General features: G+C 41.0%; 1 protein-coding gene across 4 annotated transcripts in view; it reads left to right on the top strand.

Annotated features, from left to right (window-relative positions):
* The first annotated feature begins 95 nt into the window (after nucleotides 1–95).
* The window catches only part of TMEM117 (transmembrane protein 117), a 237,064-nt gene continuing 212,858 nt past the window's right edge, over nucleotides 96–24,301 (top strand). Inside the window, exons 1-2 of one of the 4 annotated variants that reach the window (XM_075080963.1) lie at nucleotides 152–274; nucleotides 17,581–17,885. In XM_075080963.1, the coding sequence (XP_074937064.1) occupies nucleotides 234–274; nucleotides 17,581–17,885 (346 nt within the window). In that variant the 5' untranslated portion in view covers nucleotides 152–233. Of the gene's footprint in view, nucleotides 275–15,580; nucleotides 15,711–17,580; nucleotides 17,886–24,301 lie in introns of those variants that run through there. The other 3 variants (XM_075080965.1, XM_075080964.1, XM_075080966.1) reach the window with 3 other exon arrangements.

Here is a 24,301-nt window from a genome sequence, read left to right as displayed (position 1 = left end):
TGCCAGGCTGCTTGTGTGTACTGTGAATTTTTGCGTTAAACAGTCACCTGATAAAGAGCCAAAAAATCGGGGGGCAGAGCCCAGAACCACGGCTCTTTCAGCTCAAGCCCTTGCCCCTGACAAGGCACTCTTTCTCTCTTAATTTTGCATTATTTGCTACTTGGTGGCACTGCATCAACAGAAATAGTGAAGATGGATCTGGCGGTTGAGACGCTCATCTGTGTTGGCAAGGCATGGATCCAGGCAGAAACAGGGTGTACCTGCTTCTCAGTGAGTAAGTCTATCCATATGTTCAAAGGCTTTTACACCTTCTCAACCTGTGCTGATAAAGTTTCCCTGAAGTTTTTATTTTAAAGTTCACAGTAAAGGAGAGTCCTGCATCATGTATTTAAGCATGCTTTGAAGGTAGGTTTGCTTTTGCTAGCCGTCTTTCACAGGCACATCTCTCTACAGGTTGAGAAACAGCATCCTCTAAGAACAAAAAGATGGCTACTATCTTTTATTTAGAAATGGCTTATGTGTCCTGCAGTCAGCGTTCTTAATCTGTGCTGTGGTCTGCATTAGACTACACAGGTGAAATGTGTGGGCACTCGCAGATGTAACGGGGCTGTGGGCACATAACATAATGTCCTGATGCTGACGATTCCTTCCGATTCCTTGGAGTTAGCAGGGGTTTTATGGGCCACTATTCAACCTGACAACATAAGACATGCTGTAAGAGGGCATACCGAATATCTAGCCCAGTGGAGCAGGCAAGAATAGAAGAGTAAGGCAAGCACGTGGTAATCCTTCCCTGGCTCACCTTCCCAGCTGCCAGAGGGCTGCAGCTCAGGAATTCCTGAAGTCAGCTGTGTTGATAGATGTGGGTGCCTGCACCTTGTCAGATCCCCAGTTTAAAGACATCGGGTGAAGGATTTAGTGTCCTATTTGGGAAATGTGAAATAGTACTGTAACTGTAGTATGTGAGCTGTGCTGTGTAATGCTAGTCCGGCAAATAGAAAGTCACTATGGAGTCATGTCACTAGATAGTGAGCTGGAACTGTGAGGACTGCAGCAGCTGGGAAAACAGAGAAGCTGGAGTTAATCTTTCTTCTAGCAAGGAGACTGAAAGAGACAGGGAAAAGACTTCATGAGAAACCAAGAAATGAGAGACAGGAGGTGTCTCCCAGGTACCTAGAGGTCAGCTGTAACTCCTCGATTATAAGCATCCAGGAGAACAGAGGTTATAAAAAAAATAAAGCAATTCTTGGAGAAGAGCTTTTCCAAGAGGAAAGGAGCACTAGAGATCCAGCCACAGTTGCAACCAAAGAAGTGGTGCTGTCACAATTACTTTAAATCATTTGAGCTTAAGTCTGCCACGCGTCCTATGTTCTTGGTTCCTCCCCTGTGTTGGTGTTAGTGTTTGTAACTGATGGATTCGCCTGAAAATTTACAAGGGCAAAGGAAATGTTCCTTGATAGATGTCCTGAAAAGACAGATTAGTTCCTTGATCCAGTTTGTCATGTGTCCCCGGGAGAACTACCGTTGTCGAAATGTGGTAACAAGGATGCGGAGCTAAGACTGTGGAACTATGCTTTCAATGGAAATGCATGCTTAGACTGGAAATATTATAGTGATATGAGGTCTATAATATCTGTCACCATATTGAGATCACCTTGACTATCTGATGTCACATCACATCAATTCCCAATCTGTCAGAGGGCTCTAAAGAACAGAAATGGGATCTTAACATCTGCTTCACATGAAACAAGGTTGATACACGTTGGCTTTTCATAGCACCTTTTTGGCAAAATGACAAACTGGAAGTCTAAAGAATTTTTTAAAAATCTCAATATCACAAATATTTTTCCTATATTAGTGTTTGATGTTTGACAAAGAAGAGACATTGCACAGAAGCAAGCACAAGCAAGTAAAGATTTTATGTCTACTGAAGATGCCTAAACTTCTGAATTGTAGTGTGCTTCGGAGTCTTAGTAAAATGGTTTTGATGATTAAAGTCCTATCCAAATCATAATAGTGTCAGGATAAGGATAAGGAGGTTTATTTGCTAGCATATACATTAATTAATTTTTTTCTTTTTATTAGTTATATTTTCTTCCCTGTACTTAAATTATTTTTTTCCAGTATACATTACATGTTGTATCCAATTAAGGCTGTCTTGGTAGAGAGAGCATATTGCAGTTTCCCAAATTTTAATAAGATTCTTTAGCTGAATAATAAATGACATTTTAAAAACAGGAAATAAATTGAATACACTTTGGTACAGCATTTTCTATGTGACTTCTGGGTCTTGTTTTCATTTGCAGTGTCTTTATTGTCTTTCCCTATACATTTATTTCTTCATTGATTTAACGCTGCTCTATTCACTTACGCTAGTTTTTTAAATGCTGTGGTTATAACCTCTGGAATCCTGGGTTAGTTGTTTTCATAGCTCTGTAATGGTGCACAAACATTTTCTGCTCTTGGGATGTTGCCGGGAAGGCCTGTTCCAGGTTTGACTATAATTGTCCACCTGACAATGGAAATGCATATATTTTTTTACATACAGTTTTTATTACAGTCCATACCTATCTTGAATTGACACTTCAAACACTAAACACATTTCCAACAGCTGAAGAGTGAAAACTTTTTTGCTGGGCAATACTGATTTCCTTGCTGTGGAGCTCCATTGCCTGTAGAACTCTATAGACGCCATATTGATGCTCTTCAAAGTTTCAGTTCATATTATTCTTTTCCCCTATCAGCATGTTCTCCAAAAATAACCATATTCTGATAAGATAATTTTAGTATTAGAGAGTTAGTCCGTCAGCAAGATGAACTTTCTTCAATATAGTATAAGAAGGAATGTCAACTACTTCCTTTAGAAATACGCGAAAACTTCATTTCTTCAACTCTGCTTCCAGTAATCTCCATTCCCATACATCCATAGGTAGCTAAACAAAGAAATCAGAAATCACACCAATCCTAGAGTCAGGTTTGCTTGTAACTTTCAGGATATGCATGAAACATATTCCTAGCAAAATGGACTTTGATTCCTGAGCATGCCAGCGTTACCTGTTTGTGAGTCTTAGTGTGTTGGTTGGTTAGAGCTACATACACTATGTTCAAGTCAAATAAAAAGGTATTTCTTTGTGATGGCTAGAGCTTATGGATAGGCTGCTCTTAAGAAGTATTGCTGTAAGAACTCATCAGTCTCCTGCCATTATAACAAGTGGTTTTCATTATAGTATGGACAGCTCTCACTTTATGTTCATTGGTAAGTCTTTTTAGCAGTATAAATATATCTCAATTTCTTTATGCTCTGAGGTATTTCCGTTCATTTCTCATAAATGAGCAAATAAAACATCTAACTCCTGTCTCTTAATATTCATAATCTGAGGGACTTTTCTTTCTGGCTGCTTAAACAGCTGATGCAGTAGGCGTTGTCTGTGGGTGGCCAGGAACGTGCTAGATAGACGACTATTTTAAATTGAATTACAGTATGGTGGATAGCCATGTTTGAGGTACTGGGGTTTTCCTACTCACTGCCATAGGTGAAAAGAGATTTGCAGTAATAGGTTTTGCTATCCTAAAAGTTGTAGACAACTGATTCTTGTCATGTTTTGGTATGCTTTGATAATAAAAAGAAAATGTCCTGTGAAATAAACTGAACAAAGTGCAATTGGTGGGAATTCCTGTATTTCTTACATTTTTCTGTTCTGTTAAGTGCTTCCAGACATTATTAAGGAGTTGATTCTGAATATGCTTTGTTGATATCGTTGTCCAATTCTAGTCCTTATCCTGCTCCGGTAAACCTGTAGATAGACATTAGGCATGGCACTTCTACATTTTCTATGCACAGCATAATGGGCAACATGATGGTCAAATTGTTTCATGCTCTCAGTTGTTTTTAAATCACAAAATTTCTCAAATGTTGTTTGTTCTTTCATATACTTACCCTAATAGTAGTGATTAACTAACATGTAAATACCACTGCAAAATCATTGTGCAAAATTAAAGTCACCCTTTCAGCCGCTTTTTTCAGATTTTCTCTTCTGCCTTCATGGTGTGTTTTTTGAATGCATTTCTGAAGTGCATTAAACAGTATGACTGGTATCTCTGCAGCTCTCAGTTTTGCCTTTTCTTTCCAGTGGGAAAAAATTATTTTAATTATTTAAAATCTATGTTTGCTTTGTCAGTTATTGATGACAATTTCCAAGAAGCTTCCCTGTGTGTAGAGCACCCAAGAGCTTTTTAGAAATCATCTTACATGATGTTCAAAGTGATTCTTGAGTCGAAGAAAGTAAGAAAAACTGGACAGCTCCCTTAGGCCTTTGGAAATGTCAAAATTTCCATTTTAAGCTATCAGGGCTAAGTTAGTGCATGTGTGCCTTCTTCCCAGACCTTCATATGCCCAACCATAAATACCACAATGTTAAATTTGACTGGATTCTAGGGGAAGACTGCACAGAAAACAGAAGCAGGACATGATCTGCTCCAGTAGGGTGAGTGGCTGAAGAGCTGTACTAATAATTTATAGCAAGCTGTATTATTTATAGCAAGGTGTATTGCTGTAGCCAAGATTGAAGATGATGATAAAGCAGAAACTGAATCCATATTGTTATCTTCATTCAACAGGAATGAAGTCTTCCTGCCACCCAGAAGCAGCTCCACTTAAATAACACTTATATTAAAAATGAACATTTTGTAATGGAAAAAAACTCCAAGGCAAACATGATCTGCTGTTTTTGTTCATGTAAAGCCTCCCTCTGGATGTCAATCTAGAAAAATTGTTCCAATATCCATTTATTTTTTTAAAAGACTGGGTACATTCGATGTCTTTCAGCAGCCTCTCCTTTCATATTTTCATGTCAATTAGGGCTACTCTGCCTTCCACTCCATTGGATTCGCTAGCTATTTCTTGATGAGAAAGAAAATGTGCTTGGGATTGTTTCAGTCCCATTTGGATGGTCTCACTGACAGCCCAGCACATGGTGACTGTAGAAGGACCCCTTTTAGAAAGCTAATGAATCCTGGCAGAGAGCCACCAAACACAGTGCTGTCCAGATTTAGAGTAGACCTTATCTGCCAAGACTGGTAATTACCTCCTGCAGGTGGGTGGCTTGTCTGGCCAGTAGTCATATCCGAGCATAGAGCAGTATTCGAAGTTTGCATGATCTAATGAGCTGGTAGGTGGTTTTGAGTACTCTAGAAAATAGTAATTTTCTCGAAGATTTCCTCACTCAAATATTCCTGTTATTACAACAACTTAAAAAATAATAACAAGGCAGATGATACAATGATTAGGTGAAAATGCATACTACAAAAATTAGAGATTATACTTCTTTTATTCCTAATGTTACATGGAGGATATCATGACCCTACTGAAATCATTAAGAATTCTGTCACTGACTTTGGTACAGACAGGACTGTACTAGTAGGGGGTATATTAATTGCTTTTAGTGTCAGATGATCTAGGATGATACGCTAGTGCAGCAATAGCATGGATCCAGTAACTTTCCTGGTGAACTGAAAAGAGAGATGCTGGGCAACATTCCTTTCATACCTATTTCCACTTTCTTTCAATATTTACTTTAGATGAGTGCACTGAGTCATTGTGAAATACTATCAGCTGAAACACCAGCACCAGGCTGATTATGTGCAGTTGTTTATCTTGTTTTCCATCACTACAGAGATGGTGGTTCCTCTCCTGATGTGGGACAGTTAGTACAAATGAATGCCAGATGAAGGAAATGTGACTCTGGCCAAGGCATTGTTTGCTCTCTGTGTTGAAGACACAAAGTCCTATGTCACTTCCTCTCTTAATTAGGGTGTTGCACAGCCTCTGGGCCTTGCTAAGACTGTTTACCTTGTAGCCCAGGAGTATCAATATCTGAAAATTTCAGTCTTTTGACTTATGATTTCTTTGACATTTTCCTATCCTTCCTGAGATCCCAGGTTTCTGCCTGTTGCTCCATGGCATGTGGACATATTAGATCTAATAGAATCGCAGAATGGTTTGGGTTGGGAGGGACCTTTAAAGGTCATCTAGTTCCAACCCCCCTGCAATGAGCAGGGACATCTTCAACTAGATCAGGTTGCTCAGAGCCCTGTCCAACCTGACCTTGAATGTTTCCAGGGATGAGGCATCTACCATCTCTCTGGGCAACTTGTTCTGGTGTTTCAACACCCTCATAGTAAAAAATTTCTTCCTTTTATCTAGTTTGAATCACCCCTCTTTTAGCTTAAAACCATTACCCCTTGTCCTATCGCAACAGGCCCTGCTAAAAAGTCTGTCCTCATCTTTCTTATAAGCCCCTTTTTGGTACTGAAAGGCTGCAATAAGGTCTCCCTGGAGCCTTCTCCAGGCTGAACAATCCCAGCCCTTTCAGCCTTTCCTTACAGGAGATTCCATCCCTCAGATCATCTTTGTGGCTCCTGCACAGGCCCATGTCTTTCTTGTACTGAGGGCTTCAGAGCTGGACGCAGCCCTCCAGGTGGGGTCTCACCAGAGTGGAGTAGAGGGGCAGAATCACTTCCCTTGACCTGCTGGCCACACTTCTGTCGAAGCAGCCCAGGGTACAGTTGGCTTTCTGGGCTGCAAGTATACATTGTTGGCTCACATTCAGCTTTTCATCCACCACTACCCCCAAGTCCTCTGCAGGGCTGCTCTCAATCCCTTCATCCCCCAGCTTGTGTTGATATTAGGGGTCACCCCAACCCAGGTGCAGGACCTTGCACTTGACCTTGTTGAACCTCATGAAGTTCACACAGGCCCACTTCTCAAGCTTGTCCAGGTCACTCTGGATGGCATCCATCCCTCATGCGTGTCAACTGCACTGCTCAGCTTGGTATCAGTTGTGTGCAGATTCCACTGTCTATGTCATTCATTAAGATATTAAACAGTACTGGTCCCAATATGGATTCCTGAGGGAAACCACTTGTCACTGATCTCCATCTGGATATTGAACCATTGACACACCCTCTGGATGTGACCATCCAACCAATTATTTACCCACCAAATATCAGGTTCCCTCTAATGGCTCCTTGTATGCTTCTTATTGCTATTTTCAGTCTTATCCAAATATCCAAACAAATTAAGAAATGGTTCAAACTGTTGTTATATAATTCTACTTTTTGATGCAGGCATCATGAGGACAGTGAAGACCTCCTGAGAGATGTCGAAGCTGGGGTGAAAGAATGGGAGGACCTGGGACAAAGGATTCCTCCTACTCATGGAGTCCCACTTGGAGGAGAGGAATTCAGTCAGAGAGGCCTTTCTCCTGAGTCACAAGTGACACCCAGTTTCTACCCATGCATTACTATTAAAAATTAGTAGCAAGAAAACATGGGAAGTTTTATCCCAAAAGGTCTCCATGAGGCCAGTTAGGGATTTTATGCCTGTTTGCAGAAAGCATTCTGAAATGTGACAGAATAAAACTCTACCATAGATCCTTACTCTGCAGTGCTTACTCTTTAAATAGACAGAACTGCAGAGGAAGGGTAGGAGAAAGACTTGGAGTGAAACCTGAAATAGTTGCATTACTCCCTTCTAGCATTTAAGACTGATTTTTTAATGCTCAGCTCCTTGCACTTAGTTTCCAGCAGAATAAGACCCCCACAGGCACATGCAAACACAGATGTATGCTATGGCTCAGCATAACTGAAGGTCTCCAGTACTTCAGTTTAGTTCCAGAAGATTCTACAGTGTGCTCACTGCTCTTCTTATAAATGAAAGGAAATTCAGTAAACAAAACAAGGACATTTTGACCACACTGTACATTCTTACTTGTTCTCCTGGGCACTTATTCAAAGTGCCTGTCCATTTTCAATGGATTTCCAGCTGCTAAATAAATTATTACATTTATCATTGTATTTCTTTTTTTCGTAACTATGCTTTTTCACAGTGCATTAGTATGAGCTAAAAATAACAGGCATTTGCCACAGGCTATTCTTTGGCCATTGAAAAAAAATGTCTATTCTCATAATAGATACTGCATATCTCTTCATATGATGAGAAGCTTTAAAGAAAGGTCACAAAGCTTGGTCTTCTCATCACTTGTTCAGAACTAAAAATCTGACAGCAAAAAAACCCGCTCTCTAGGCGTAGTGTATTTATGATTCCCTTGTTAATTATCTTCAGACTGTGATTACCTCTCTCATGTTTAATTTGTACATTTGATTATTTTCAGTGAGATCATAGTTCTGATTCACCAGTGCTACCATTTGGACAGTACATTGAAGTTGTTAGCAGGCATAGCTCACTTGTACTCCTGGGGTTTGATCCACTGCTTGGACAAGCCATGTTTTGCACAAGAAACCTGTATGTCCCTGCTTCAGCAGGGACAGATTTGCTCCTCAGTTACATTAGCGCAGTGTCTGGTTTGCCATAGCCTCTACCGACCCACCCAACGCAGCAGCGAGTGCCTGGCTGTGTTTCTGTTCCCCTCATCCAGTCAGCTGTATATGACGGCATGATCAGCTCTCAGAATCCTATTAACTGTATTAGACAACACACTCCCATTTCAGGTGTGCAGAGGTTTGAAAATAAAGTCATTTAGTTGTTTGAGTTATCACACTGTGCTTGAGTTTAAAAGCAGTACATTTGTCAAGATGCAAAATTTTTGTGTCGTGCTTCACCTATTTTTGTTTCAATGGAAATAGGACGAAGACACGGAGTTTATATACTACACAGTAAAGCCTTCAGACTTTTGTTATAGAGGCAACATGTTGTTATACTGTAGTTGTATGAAGTACAGCTGTTCATTGCACTTTTGAAGAACAACTCAAAACACAAGACTGTTTTAGTCCCATGTTTTTTCATGAGGTTAAGAAATTACCCCTCATTATTTTTAATCCAATTTTTCTTTAATATTAAATAAACCAACAAAGCTTAATTTATTTTCCTGTCAGATAGTAATCTGAGGCGTGCTTATATAAAAAAACAAAAGGCTCATACTAAACAAAACGTGATGTTATATTTTTCTTACTAGAGTTCAGCAACATTAGAGTATATTTTCCCAAAGATGTTATGTTACCACTTACTGTTTTTCTGAACTTTTGTCTTCCAGCTTTAATCCTACAATTCTGAAATCTTCTTTTACCATTGCAGTGAACTTGGATGGTGTGGTTAAGCAGTATCCATGGAAGGCTGAACTCAGATTCCACTTTTTCTTCATCTGTGTTTTCTGTAATTCTGTATATGCAAGCTGATTTTTCCTCTCTTTTCCTGGTACAGAAGTCACATCTGGTTGTTCTATTAGTTGAAAGCATCCATATGGTCAGCAGATGCACTTAAAAGTTACTTAATTAGTGGTGTAAGTTCACCTCACTAAACAGATCTTCAGCGATTTTATCTAGGCTAGGTGTGTTCCCTGTTGGAATCAGTGTGATTATTTGAAGTAGAATGATGCTTACCTGGACTAAATTTGGTCTGGATGAACAGAAGTAAGTATTTCATTCAAGTGTAAGTTTTGTTTATGATCTGACTATCATCTTCAAAACTTCCGGTACAGTTTCTGCTTTAACCTTGGTAAGCCCTTTATCATTTGACTCCAGAATTGAAGTTCCGTTTCACCATATGTAAAAGGTCACTTAAAGTTCTGGCTCCACAGTTCTCTTACACCTTTTTGTCCAAGTTCCATTAGTACTGCAAAATTAGATATAGGTATTAAAGTCTGCTCAGAATTTTATTTCTGTGCTTTAACCTCTCAACAATGATGAAACCACCCCTTAACTTCACCTTGGTAAAGTAAAACGTGCTTGACAAGGACTAAAAAGTACATATTAATCAACCAGATCCCAAGATTCCACTACCATTTTTACCCAGAACACCATTTCTGTTTGTTAAAATCTATATCCAAGCTCTTCTTAATTTTTTTTCTGCCTTATGGGGACAGCAGGTGTAATTTGCTCCTATTCACATTTACATTTGGTTTGAAATATTTTAGATTGCACCCAACAAGTCAAACAGTCCAGAGGTTTTGCATCAGAGATGTGTCCTTTTGCCATTATTTTTAGACTCCTTCATCTTAGGTAATTTGCATTCTCTTTCTTGTTTCATTGATGAAAAATGTTAAACAGAGCTAGAACTAAGGCCCTTTATGATGACTTGGAAGTCTATTAGTTCATCTGTGCATTGCATATAATGTTGATTTCATGCCATTCTCATTATTTCATTCAAATGTCAGTAGTTATCTGATCACATAAATACTTTGAGGAGTTTGGGCATATATTGGTACTGACCTAACCAAACAAATGCACTATCTCCTAAAGGGACACCAGGACAGTTTTTCAGAGTGTGTTCTGTCAGCTCCTATTGCTGGTTGTTCTTGCAGAAACAGGGGCACTGTTAGGTCAAAAGCACCACTAGATGTGGTGAGAACTCTGATGTACAGTGTGTGTGTGTGCTCGTGTGGAGGGGGGGATTCGTGGCTGCACAGCCTGCACCTCTGTCTTCCATTTGGTTATTCCGGTTCTTCTCCCTTTCACTTCTTTCAGAAATTGAGACCTGAACCTACCTTTTCGATATATTTGCTCATGCTTGCTGTCAGCCTGGGAAGCCTGTAATTAAGTAGGTCATCCTATTTACCCTTTAAATCTTGTTACAACATTAACTTTCTTCTAGTTCTATGAAACTTCCTCAGCATTTCAGACTTGTTAGGAAACAAATTTAATGATTAACATTGGTGTCTATCATGGCTTTCATTTATTTTGCTAATAACTCTTCAAACTGCCATTTAAAAATAGATGTTTAAGTTGCTGCTGTTTACTATCCTTTCATATTATTGATTTAATGGAAAGTATTTCAATGTTATATAATGTGAAAGCATTGTTTGTGTTTTCAAATATGCAATAGAAACCTTTCTGCTGTTCCACATTCTGTTAGACAATTCTATTTTTCACATCTAATAGTAAAGCAGTGCTAGTATTTGCAGTGTCATGTCTCTGATTAACTTTCTTACTCTCCATGGGATATATATTTTTGCCTTTCCTTTCTTCTAAGTTCTTAAATTATTTAACTCTTTAGTTATACACTGCTTGTTAGTTATACACTGCTTGTTGTCAGCTTTTGGTTTTTCTCCACTTGTTTCATGTTTTAATGTGCTTTTTCTTCTTTTAGACAGTAGAAGCAAGTTGGGGATGCAGATAATGAATAGATCTTAAGTGGTATAGCCGAGGCGGTTTGCCATAACTGTGACTGTGAAATTTCAGAGGGGGAAATCTTTTGTTCCAAGGATGTGTTTTGCAAGTATACTGCATCTGGCCTGGGATGGAGGTAACTTTCTTCATAGCAGAGGTACGGTGCTGCTGTGTTTTGGGTTTGTAGCTAAAACAGTATTGAAGAGACACCAATGTTTTGGCTATTACTGAGCAGTGCTGGCACAGTCAAGGCTGTCTGTCTTTCCCACTAACTCACTCCCATCCCAGCAAGTGGGCTGGGGGTGGGCAAGAATCTGGGAAGGGACACAGCCAGGACAGCTGACCCAAACTGACCAAAGGGATACTCCATGCCACATGACATTGAGCCCAGCAATAAAACAAGGTAGAGGAAAGGGGCAGGATAGGGGTTGGCTTCAGAGCTGGCCATCAGAGACTGACCGGGTATCGGTCTGCTTGTGGGCCTTGGTGAGCAATTGCCTTAGCATCACTTTTTTTTTTTTAATCCTCACTTATTACGTTTTATTAATTCTCACTTTGTTTTCCTCACTTATTAAGCCATCTTTATCTCGAACCATGAGTTTTCTCTCTTTTTCTCCTATTCTCTCCCTGTCCTGCTGGGGAAGGAGGCAGGGGGAGTGAGCTAGCAGCTGCATGGGTGCTTACCTGCTGGCTGGGGTCAACCCACAACAGCAGGATGGAAGAAAAATATATTAGGAGCACAGTCCCTGAGTAATGGGGTTTTGAGATTTGAGGGAATGAAATAACTTTTTCCAAGCAGCAAGCCAGGGAAGAGGTTTTTGTGCAACCACAGATGAAAGGAGTGGGAGGACAGGCTGAGAGAGCTGGGACTGTTTGAGGAGAGGAGGCTCAAGGGAGAGGATCTTATCGATGTTATCTAAAAGCCCAATAGTAGGGGTAAAGAAGATGGAGACAGACTCTTCTCAGAGGCAATGGGCGCAAACTGAAATATAGGAAGTTCCGTTTAACAGATGAAAAACCCTTTTTGCTGTGAGGGTTGTCAAACATTAGAACAGATTGACCAAAGAGGTTGTGGAGTCTACAACCTTGGATATACTCAAAGCCTAACTGGACACAACCGTGCTCTGAGCACAGGGCTGAACTAGAGGATCTCCAGAGGTTGCCTGCAGCCTCAGCTGTGATGTGATTCTGTGAAATTTCATGGGTGTTAAGTGACCCACAATTTTATGGATCAAGCAGCCAAGCACATAGTCAATGTAGATAACATGGGATATCAGAGCGCTTTCTCAGAAGAAGCTGTAGCATTTCTTCCAACCTCCAGAATTACCTTTCAATCCTGAATACACAGGATTTTATAATTGATTGCATTTTCTTCTTATTTTTTTTTCTTAATAGAGTGATTACATGAGTCTTTTTAGTTTGGACCTGCAGGCTTTTCACTGACAAAACTAGCACTTTTGCTTTGGCATAGAAAAGTAAAGAAACCTGTCTCTTAGTACAGCATCGTTATTTTGGAACATACTGTAGCTCAGTGCATGTTCCTGCACCAGACAGTTGTCTGAGGCAGCAGAGTCTTGTAAGAGAACTTTCCAGTTACAGACTAATGTGCAGAAGGCTGATTCCTCATATTTCAGTGTAAAATGACTCTACAGAAATTGATACTGCAGTACAATATATATAGGGTTAGTTCAATACTCACAGCCCTCTGGTGGAAACCAATTGTAAAAGGGTAGCCTTCACACAAGCGCTGTTTGGTAGTAGGAGTGCTGGTAAAATAGTTTCATTCACAACTATCAAAACTATAATTTCAAGATGAGTCATTATCCTGATTCAACCTGCATTTTATGTTCAACTTACTGGCTTTACTGCTGACCTGTTCAGTTGCTGACAGTTTTGTAGGTAAGAGTTTGTTTATATTCTTCAGTTGCTGGTTTTCAATGAGTGGGCCCGATTAGTCATGTTTACTTAGATTGTTTGTTAATTGTTGCTATTCAGGTATGTATTTCATCGACTGAATCTTGACTGCTTGATTAGAAAAAGGTATAGGAGTGGTCCAGCTTTTTTTTTTTTATATATATATATGAGTGAAGTACTACACTTTTTGAAAAAAATATTGGCTTTCCCAAAACAATTGTGACGTGCGGAAAGCGGACTCCACAGTCTGTAAGATTGTAAAGTAGGTATGTTTATTCAGCGCTGGGCAGCACAGGGGGTAGTCCCACCAAAGTCGTGCGTGCCTGTGTGGTAGTTTGTCTTGGATTTATACAGTAAAGCATTACATATACATAAGATTTCCCAATACACCTATACATATGCATGACCTTTCCCTGCTGCGTATTAAAATTAGCCAAAAAAAGTTATTTCCATAGATCTTTCCCAACTGAGCTTGCGCAGTGCCTCCTCGTGGTGGTCATCGGGGGTCGTAAAGATGAAGGCTGCTGGCTCATCTTCGTCACCACTAGTAACCTTTTGGTTTTGCGCAGACTCAGTTATCTCTTGACACTTGTCCAAACTGCAAAGTCAGTTTTAGCTGGTTCTTGAGACAATTTTCTATCCTTATCAGGAATTTGTCCTTCGCTGGTGGATTCCAGGCCTGCTTGCTAATTATTTTACACAGCGGCTAGATAAGCGTTCTGCAACAATTAACTTTCAGCTGGATAAGCATTCAGCAACAGAACAGTTAACTTTTGTTTTTTGCATCTTAAAAGCCCTTCCCCCTCTCAGTTGCAACATGGAATTTGGGGGACGTATATGGCACACTTACGCTTTCAGTTACTTTAACAGAAAAGTAGATGACTTCAGACTTAGTGGCTTCAAAAACTTGCTCACTGATTTGTTATCTGACAAGATGTGCATGAACACTCTGTAGTTGTAGCATGGGTTTCCATCTAAGCTGAAGAGAATTTTTTTTAGTGTGTAGGTGCATGAAGAGTGTGATCTCTTTGGTGGGTGCTGCCTCCTCTGTGGATTCTGATTTGTTGAACAGGAGACTGATTTCTGCAAGCGTGGCAGTGCACACAAAACTGTTGCATGAACAAGCAGTGCTATACGCTGTATTTCTGTACTCTCTCATTGCACATGATGATTTTTTTGTCTCTGAATATTTTAAATTTCTATTTACTGTAAAGATAGCCTGAGGGGAGTTAGTGTTAAATATTGATCGTTGCATCTTTCTACCTAGAATTGAGGGTCTCATAGGTTATTCTGCTGAGGAAGATAATGTGGTGATTATGCCAGATACCTTCAATAGTTATGTTTATTTTAAAATTATATACAACTATATAATATAGTTGTATATATAAGTACAGAACGGATTCACAGATCTTCACCTGGTGCTTGTTCTGGTTGTGCTGGTCTTCCACAACATGGCTCACCTAAAGACCCCTCCGCATTCCTCAGTGGACCTTGGCCACACCCCTCCGTACCTCAGCCTGGAGCAGCCAAATGTGTATCTGTGCTTTAAGTTTGATGCCGTGTTTCAGTTACCTGCTCCAACGGAGGTACCGGACTTTTCACAACAATACCTTGAGGCTGCATCTCAACCTCCAAGTTGGTTTCACCTGCCTTCAGCACTGAGCAGAACTGGCACATACTGCATTAAGACCCAGTCGTAATGCAATGCTAAGAGCATCCTCTGAACGTTTTCCCGGGATGTCAGCAATACCAGCGCACTGGCACTAGGGACCACATCCCACACAAAACGGCTTTGGTAGACAATTCGGCTGAAGTGCAATGTCAACAACTCCGTCAGGGGCGTTCTGCCCGACGCAGTGACATCACGGACGGCGGCTGCACCCTGGGGACTGGCCCGGGCCTCGCCGTGGACGGCCGCCTGCCGTGTCAGCAAAATGGGTATCGGCCTCCGTCCCTGCCCTCCCCTCCCAAACAGGAGGGTTTGCCTAAATCTTCCCGAGCGAGCTGGCTGTTACTGCCGACCCTGTGCTTTTGCTTTGGGGTAATACGCCTCCAGATTTGACCCCACATTTCCCATATTTATGATTTTCTATAGCTAATTTACTTAATACTGAAGTCTGACCGGTGGGAATCGAGTGTCACCCCGGTTTTCTTCCTCTCCTCTGGCTGGCTGAGCCCCCGTGGCTCCCAGACCACCATTTTCAGGGGCGGGGTGGGGGTGGTGCGCGGAAATTAAGACACCCGCGGGAATAACGCGCCGCTTTCGGGTCCTTGCTGTCGGGCTCCGGGGGAGGGAGAGGCGGGGGGGTGGCCGGGACCCTGCCGCAGCGGCTGCGGCACTGCCGGGGCCGCCATCCCTCCACCGGGGTTCACCGGGAGCGGAGAGGTGAGGTGAGGAGAGGAGCGGAGAGGCGGGGCAGGGCACCCCCACCCCGTCCGCCGCCGCAGCCGCCCCCTCCCTTCGGCGGCCGGGGGGGCGGGACGCCGCCGCAGCGCCGGCGCCGCCGTCAGCGCCCGAGGGGCTGGGGGGGGGCGGGGGGCCGCCGGCGCCGAGCAGCGCGGCGGGGCGGAGCGGAGCGGGGCCGGGCCGCCCGCTGCCCAGAGCCGCACCGCCGGCGGGCTCCCAGCAGCGCCGCAGCAGCACCGCGCCCGCGGAGCCGGATCTCCCCGTCGCGGTGAGTCGGGCGGCGGACAGCGGGGGGTCACCGGGCAGCCCCGGGCCGGCGGGGCCTGTGCCCCGTGCCGCGGCGGGAGGTGCGCGGGGTAGCGCGGCCGCGGGTCCCCGGGTCTGCGGCGGGGGGAAGCGGGGCGCTGGAACAGGTTGCGGGGGGGCGCCTGGTGCGCGGCGTTGTCGGCACGCTCGGTTTCGGCGCTGAGGTGGCCGAGAGCGGGCTTTTTATTAGCGGTTTGGCACTGCTGCTGCTTCACGTATTGGCTTCTTGTGCTACAGAGCGCTTCTAGGGAGCTGCGCCTTCAGCTGGGTGTCTGGTAACTCTCTGGCATCCGGCAGCTGCCAAAAATGTCGGGACATATAGTTGTTTATCTCCAGCCGGACTTTAAGATTGTTCATACACGTAAGGAAACACCAAAACTTTTCTTACCGTTAACGGGAGGAAAGGAGAATGTGAAATAGCTTTGGGCATCCTTTGGCTCTAAAGGCAGTTTAATCTCCCCAAAGTGGTATTTTCTTAGGTTACTGGGCCAATAACCCTTGCTTTAAATCACTTCATTCATAAAGTTTTTAAAGGACTGACGCTTCACTGTGCCAACTTTTTAAGTCTCTAATGTGTTTTTGTTTTTCTTTTTCATATGCAATTTATGCATAATGGGACACTGTTTTTATTATTTACTGAATGCGTTGTCTGAATCTGCTGAGAGGTTCTTTTATCCTTTTGATTTAATGGGTACAAGATTCCTTGTAATTTTACAAACATAAATTGGATTATAGAGTTAAATAATTTTGAAGGGACTACCTTAAAGAGAGATGTAATTCAAGCGGTGTGTAAGGTTGCGAAGTGATAGTTAATCAGAAGTCCAAGTAGGGATGAGTATTTAAGTGGATTTTTTTCTATAGGTCTTTTGCTGCAATTTGGGTTTGGGTCTCTTTTCCTGCAGGGCATATGACATTTGCAAAATTCTGTACTGTTCAATAAAGCACACTGTATCCTTCAAGGATTGTGCTGTAATAAACAAGCAATATTATTAGATACTCTTCTCTTTTTTTTTTTTCTTTTCTTCCTACACTCTGTCCCTTGAATAATTGCGGTGTTCCACAACACAAAGGCCTTGTATCTTTGTGCATACAAAGTGGTTCAACAGGATGAAACAACTAATTTGTTGTGAGTAAAAGAAAAATAAATCAAATGGTAAACAACTGAAACATTGCCCATGCTCAGTTGCATTTTTCCGTAGCGGTACTTCCGAAGTCGGCAAGTTTCAAAATACAGTTTTGTGTTCATGCAAAACAGTCTGTGCCCAAGGCACTCCTCTTTTCCCATTTTGAAAGTATGCTTAATTATAGGTGTACTCCTTGAAGTCAATGAAAATATTTCCATGGACTTGCCTGACCTGCAAGGATTAATTACAGCAACTTTTCCATCACGTTATTGCTTCATATAAACACAAGTTGTTGCTGGGATAGACGCTTGTAAGCTTCCAGGAGATGAGGCAGCAGAAGACCTCACTGGATTTATGGGCTTGTTCCAACCTTCTCCTGCAAGGAGAAAGATTCAGTTTAGGCTTAGCATGAACATTTCTGAAATCTGTGTTGTGTTTTTGGAATGGGGCTGGAAAGGTGCCCTGAGTTCCATGTAGCCTGTCACGTTCTTACCTGCTGTATTTTCACGCCCCATTCTGGAGCTGTAATTTTAAAGAGATAGTATAGAAATGTTTGAGACTGAAAATCCAGTGCTATGATGTATATATGTTTGAAGTGTCAAAAATTACAAGGTTACAGTGATTTGATTTTTATAATGTGTGGGTATCTCCTAAACTCTGAGACTTCTGGGTATATATAACATTGTGCATTTGTGTCTTTACGTACAGGCGAAGAACAGTTCTGCAGTATCTGAGGATGGATAAAGACTTCCGCTACTACTTCCAGCACCCGTGGTCTCGCTTAGTTGTGGCTTACTTAGTGATCTTCTTTAACTTCTTAATATTTGCTGAGGACCCAGTATCTCACAGTCAGACAGAAGCCAATGTTATTGTTGTTGGTAATTGTTTCTCCTTTGTAACAAATAAATACCCTGAAGGAGGAGGCTGGCGATTTTTGAAGGTGTTTCTGTGGCTGCTTGCCATTCTCACAGGACTGGTAGCTGGGAAATTTCTCTTCCATCAGCGCCTTTTTGGTAAGTTACATGATGCATCTGCTGACTTCCTGATAATGGCTTTCTGACTTGTCCTCTTAGCTTTCTGCCCATTGCAATTTTGTGAGCTTTGCTATTAATTGCTTCAACTGTTTAGACCTGTGTAGAACTCAGTACATCAAAGATTCCATCATCGTGGAAATTAATGCCGTGTCTAGTTATGTGAGCATAGTTCATAATGATTTCAGTCAAAAAAAGCTAAGAATAGTAAAAGCTGACATATTTTAAATACTTGAGAGGTCAGTGATTTTCAACATTATAGTAATACTCCTTTGTGTCTTCAGGTTGTTTTAAAATCTTATTATATAATTTTCTCAGCGATTTGCAGAAAAGGCATTGTTCCTAGGGGCGGTGACACTATGTGTCCCGTCAAAAGTCATGTAAGTGGAAGCAGAGGCTGTTGTTAGTATTAGCAGAGCTGTGCTGAAGAGCTCCCGCGTGAAAACTGGAATTCTGGAGAAGCAGGGGCTCTCTTTGTTCAAGAGGGAGTCAGTGAAATAGACAGATAGGAAGAGGAAAAAACCATAACAGTAAATGCTTTCATACACAAGGTGTGACTAAACTGGGGAGCTTACTGTGTGTGGACTGACTGAAGGGAATGGAATGACCCCTGATTAAATTCTGAGACTGAGAACTTAGATGTAAATATATAGAGGTATAAAGAGACAAAAATATCTATGAATATCTTAACTGAGTCATGTAGTAACTGCAGAAAATGTTTGTCTGAGGGCTCAAGGCTGTCTCTAAGTTTTAGAGATAAGTAGAAATCATGGAAAAGATTACTTCAGTCCTGCCAGCTGCCCAGTTCTTTGAGACATTGGATTCTAGGTGTGTCATTGCTGATATAGATGGACTGGTTCTGTATTCTTATACTGGTAGGACTGCAGGATGGATGGTTACTGGAACACCTCGAAGCACATGAGCGATAGGCCATTTCTTTAGTCTGTCTTGTTCTATTAAGATAGAAGGAGAGCCACTATTGTTTCAATAAATCAAATGTAAAGCTGTTATGTCAAGGAATGAACAAGCAAAAGCACATTAAGAGACTTCTTTTAATACAGACTTCTCTTGAAGCACTTATTCTGAAAAATAGTTGAGCATCTCGATGGCTTTTTGGTGGACGTTTTACCTTAATGTAATGATAAACATAGAATGTCGCCATAAAGAGGGCATTTTATCACAATTCCTGGGCTCTGGAGTAAGCACCATCACAATAAATTTCCATTCTGGCTTCCACAACTGAGGAATGATTTTGTTAAATTGGAGACAATCAGTAATGAAGTAATGAAAATGATGATAAAATTGGAAAATAAGCCTTACAGTGAGAGGATTGAGAGGATAAAGGAAAGATTAGAGGGTGACTTGCTCAAATTTGACTTGAAGGACAGAACCTTCAGTTCAGCAAATATATTGCAAGGTCCAATGTTTGGAAGTGGCAAATAGCCAGCACTTCTTTTTTTTTTGACTGAAAGGCTAGACAGTCAGTGAGACAAGTTGTTATGGGATGTGGCTTCATCGAGACTTGAATTCTTCTTTTTGGGAATATGTTCTAGTCTGACTACAGAGTAATTCCCTGCCTTCTATCTGGGTAGTTCATTATGGTAACTCCTTCTGGATTTGTAAGTGTCTATCATAGATAGGACATAGCTTAGCTTATATTGTGAAGTGGCTTCAACCAGCATTGCTGCCCAAAGGAGAAGGTCTGCCCAGCCTTCAGTGCCTGCTTCTTTGTGCTTTTGGGACATTGCCCCGTGAAACAGATAGGGAATTTACCCACATTAGCAGTACCCATCTTTTATTTCTGTGAGGATCATGTCTCTGATCATACTGATGTTTGTAGCAGCAGAAAGAAGGGATGAGCATTGGGAGGAAACTAACAGGCAAGAGATTCCTACCCCTGATGGCAGTGCTGGCTCATGCATATTTACAGTTATGGTCTAGGTAAGCAGTCTGGATGTAGATGCAGCCTGATCTGAAGCTAGTTGCTGCATTTGAGTTTCCCGGCAATTTGAGCCAATGTGGATCTGGCACAGTCCCACCCTCCTGAACCCAGCCACATCGTTTCGGTGTCTTCCTAGAGCCAGCGCTGCTGTTGCCATAATGGAGTAGCGAGCCAGCTCAGGCAGCTGATCCCGTGGAAGACCAGTTGCTTCTGCTGTTGTTTACAGCAGCTCCTTGAACTGGTGCGATCGCTTGGGTGCCAGTGCTGATGCAACGGCCAAGGACTGTGCAGCCAGCATCGCCGGGGGCCATGGCCTTGTGTTGGCTCGAATGCTGTGGGACTGCACCCACACAGTGTGTCAGTGGAAATATGCTGTTGCTTGTGATACACTGCGAGCAGATGGCAGTCTGTGTGACTGAGGATCTGACTGTATTGCTGACTGATGTGGCCATGCTAGCTGTAAACTAGCTAGTGTGGATAGCGATCACATCGGTGAGATGATGATACAGAGCTCGAGTGCATCTGTGGGTCTCCAGAAGATTTGTAAAGCCCATGCTGAAATCTTTCCTGCCAGTTATTTGCCACTATTTTAATGTCTTCGCTGCCTAGAAATCCTGCCTTTTATTGAGATCTTCATTGAATATGCCCTCTGGATCTTCTGGCATCAAGCACTTAATGAATTCACCCCTTTACTATTTTTAATTTCCCTAGTCTGTCTTTTTAAATAGCTGCTGCTTCTGATTTTTTCCTATTTAATCCTTTTTTCTTATTTTTCTGTATAATTGCTTGGAACCACTCTATTTTTTTTAATCTTGTTTGTTTATTTATTTTCCTCTGCTAAATTCTGTTTGTAGATGAAATGGTGACTGGTTGTTTCTTGCAGCCTCTGTATAACTTCCTTCAGTCAGGAAACCAAATAGCACCAGTCAATCTTCCCCTGTCAGATTTTGGCTCACAGTGTATTCTGCAAATTGAAATTGAGAAGGATTAGTCGGCACATCTCACTTCAGATGAAGAGGAGTGGAAAGGATTTTCTTTCTTTATGCCCTTCCTGCTCTTTTGTCCCTTGTCGTGCTGCTGAGTTTGCATATGAACTAGAAAAATAGTGTAGCTAGAACTATGTCGTAATACAGTTTATCATCTGTGACAGACACTATCTGATAGCTGTGACTGCCATGAACTATTAAAATAGTAGAAATAAGTTCAAGCGTGTTATGTTTCTAAAAGTGGAAGGAGAGTGGTGCTGGAAGCATTATTTAGGCTTCATCTCTCTGTGTTTATAGAGAGGTAAGAGACTTGGTAAGCTACATTGTTGAGAAGTAGAGATCTCGACTAGAGAACACGGTGAGATGTTTTCTGTTGATAACATTGATTGCAACTTTTGAAGAGTAACCTCTTCAGAGATTTTCTGAAGACACCGCTCATGACTTAAAAGATTAGAAAACAATTACATTTCTTACACTTCAGTCAAGAACTAACTTACTTCATTTGATAAACATCTCCTGTGATGAATATTTCCAAGGAAAACAGCCTTTATCTAGTACATTCTTTATATCTTTATGGCATGTGGTCAGAACAAATGGAAATTTAAAATTGCCTTTTGGCTGTTATCCACTATATTCTTTTGCTTCATCACTAAGCATATCTTCTATCTGGTTAGGTATTGTCTTCTGATATGCTTTTTAGGTTGCAAAGGAAAATGAACGGTCATAGATGAATACTGGAAATTTGGGGAAATAAAAAAAAAAAGACATATACCCCTGTTATTTTCTGTTCTGCTTGAGAGAGTTACTTGAGGTGGGGAAAAGTGGCATCTTCTTTGCACTGACTTAGAGATTTCTTGATTTTCTGCTTTACTAAAAGCAGAAGGAGCTGACAAACTGACCCCATTTGATGACACTATGCATTCAGAAAATGCATTCAAATCTTAAATCCTGACTTAAATTCTCAAATAAGCTCTTGCGCATTTTTCATATTGCTTTGGGGCGCTTTTTGGAAAATAACATAGTGTTTAGTGTGTAGAAAGTCTGTGTTGTAATAGGCACCTTCTCAGCGTATGCGTAGTTGCTGTTCTGTATTCCGACCTCAGATCCAGATTCTGAGTTCAGTGGGAGTTTTTCTGGCCTGAATTTCAGGCTGTGCATGTTGCATCAATGTATATGAAATTGATCTGTCATGTAAATTTAAAATCATCTTTCATTTAAATATATTTTTAGCAGTATGGATAAATGGGCAGTATACTTGGAAAAAATGTTATCTTAATTTTTTCAGTCCAGCTTCTTCACTTTGGCTGCATATTGAATGCACCAGGTTTTAAAAACATGCTTACTACAAAATGTATATGTTTTTACCTGCCCATTTTCCTGATTCTAAGTTGTTATAAAGTCTTATTTAAATCTGGTTAAAAGCCTGTGATTACAGCGACTGGATTTTATTCAATTGCCAATGAGGGTGCCTAGATTTGCATTTTTAAGTTCCTTTCTAAATCATGTGGATGGAAACTAAATACTTAATATGTTATAATAAAATATGGAAAACAAGATATATAGAACTAAAGCCATATTTCTTAAAACAAGGGAAGCGTCATCATACTGCAAGCAAATCAAAGCAGTTGAATAAATGTTGAATTTAATGGGTTCCTGTCTTACAAATGTTCACAGTAGGCAGTTTCTTTAGAATTAAATGATAATCTGAGCTTCATAGGCACTGGAGTGAATAAAGAAAGCAGTCATTTTAGGAATTGCACTGAGCTGTGGGTACACACACTAATGTTGCACATTTTTTAATGGACAGTAGTGCCATGCTGGGAGCAATTTCATGATAGACAATTTTAAACAAAACACCCGCTGGTGTCCTGTTGTCTGAAAGCATTACTTTGTCAAACCTCTTCTCTGGAAGGTTGTGAAAGATATTGAAAACCTATTATAAACAGACTCTTCGGTGTCTGCTTTTATGTTGAAAGTTAAAGTGTGTATCAACTGAAGCAATGAACATATGCAGATTGCCAGAGGAAATTAGGCAGAATGAGATTCAATAGGATGATAAACACTACATGTGAGAAAAGTGAATCTGTTAGCAAGCGTAGGATAAATTTGTACAATAGTACGTATATGATTAGTTAGTGTCCTGGTATATTCAGGATCATGTTAGTGTGAAATCTGGGCTGTGGTATTGCTGATAGTGTTGCTGTGGCATATCGCTTTCATAGTGGTGCTTGCACAATGGCTAATGAATCAAATATGATCTGTTTTGTGGGGAAAAAAAAAAAAAAAGTGGTAAGATTTTTGCATGATTGTTTTTTAGCCAGATTGTTTCCCATTCTCGTTTGATAGTAGTTATATGAACAGTTGTACCACCATCTGTAGGAACAAGTGATGGGTGTAAGGCAATACTTGCATCAAATTCTAACCTAATTGATAGAGCATATTATTTTCTGTTGTCAGCTCTGTATCTTACACTACAATAAGATCTGTCACTTAATACCCAGCAACTTTGTTCCAGCTTTTTCTTTTCCATTAATGACTTCAGCCTAATAGAAAGCATCTAATGTAGTAGCTGATAAAAAAAAACAAACAAACAAAACAACAAACTGTCTTCCAGAGCCTGTTCAGTATGAATTTCAATAATAATGATCAAGTTAATGCTGTTGAAGGCATTCAAGGTCCGCTGTGATTGCTTCACAGCCAATTCACCTCTTTTGTTTCCAGCAAAATGTTGAAGCGATACAATAAGATTATTTTGGTCCTATGAAATGTGTGCCATGGGGCCTATCTAGCAGTTTGCTAACAATGATGCACAGATTACTGTGAGCAAGCATTTCTGAGAGCCAGAATCCTAAAAAAAAAAAAAAAAACCAACCCCAAAAAACCATAAAAAGGAAGAAGCTCGCAGCCAGCCACTGAATGAGTGCAGGCTCATCAGATTCCAGCTCTGGTGTGTTGCCAGTAATTAAGATGTCAGTTTAAAATAAACTTTACATCATTCATGAAGGAGACCACAAGTGACCTTTGAAATATAAATGAAAAGCATGCAAGTGACCTCCTAATTTATTCTTTTACTCTTGTATTTTTAGAAGAGCCTTAATGTCTTACTTCTTCCTCTCTTCTGGCTCAGTGAAAAGGCTGCCATCATCTGCTCTTAGCATTAGTTGTGCAATCAGTCTGATAACATATTACCTCTAGGTAGTAAATTATAGAGTTTAATTGGAGAGGTATTGACAGTAGCTACAAAAAGTTTATTCTCTCTTCAGTTAAAGCTTTGATTCTACTGGAGGCTCATCTTCCATTCCCCAAGCAGCAGCATGGGACTGTGAGAAGAGCGACATGTGTCAGATTATTGGTAATGGGAAGGCTCTAGAGAATATTTAGCATCCAGTGACTGGAAGCTAAAAATAAGTTCACTGCTACTTAATATTGATGTGTCAACTCTGTGTTTTGATCTTCTTGACGTGACTTTC

The sequence above is a fragment of the Phalacrocorax aristotelis genome, chromosome 1 (genome assembly GCF_949628215.1).
Source record: "Phalacrocorax aristotelis chromosome 1, bGulAri2.1, whole genome shotgun sequence".
Lineage (NCBI taxonomy): Eukaryota > Metazoa > Chordata > Aves > Suliformes > Phalacrocoracidae > Phalacrocorax > Phalacrocorax aristotelis.
The sequence above is the reverse complement of the archived record's forward strand: the minus strand, read 5'-3'. Positions and strand labels throughout refer to the sequence as shown.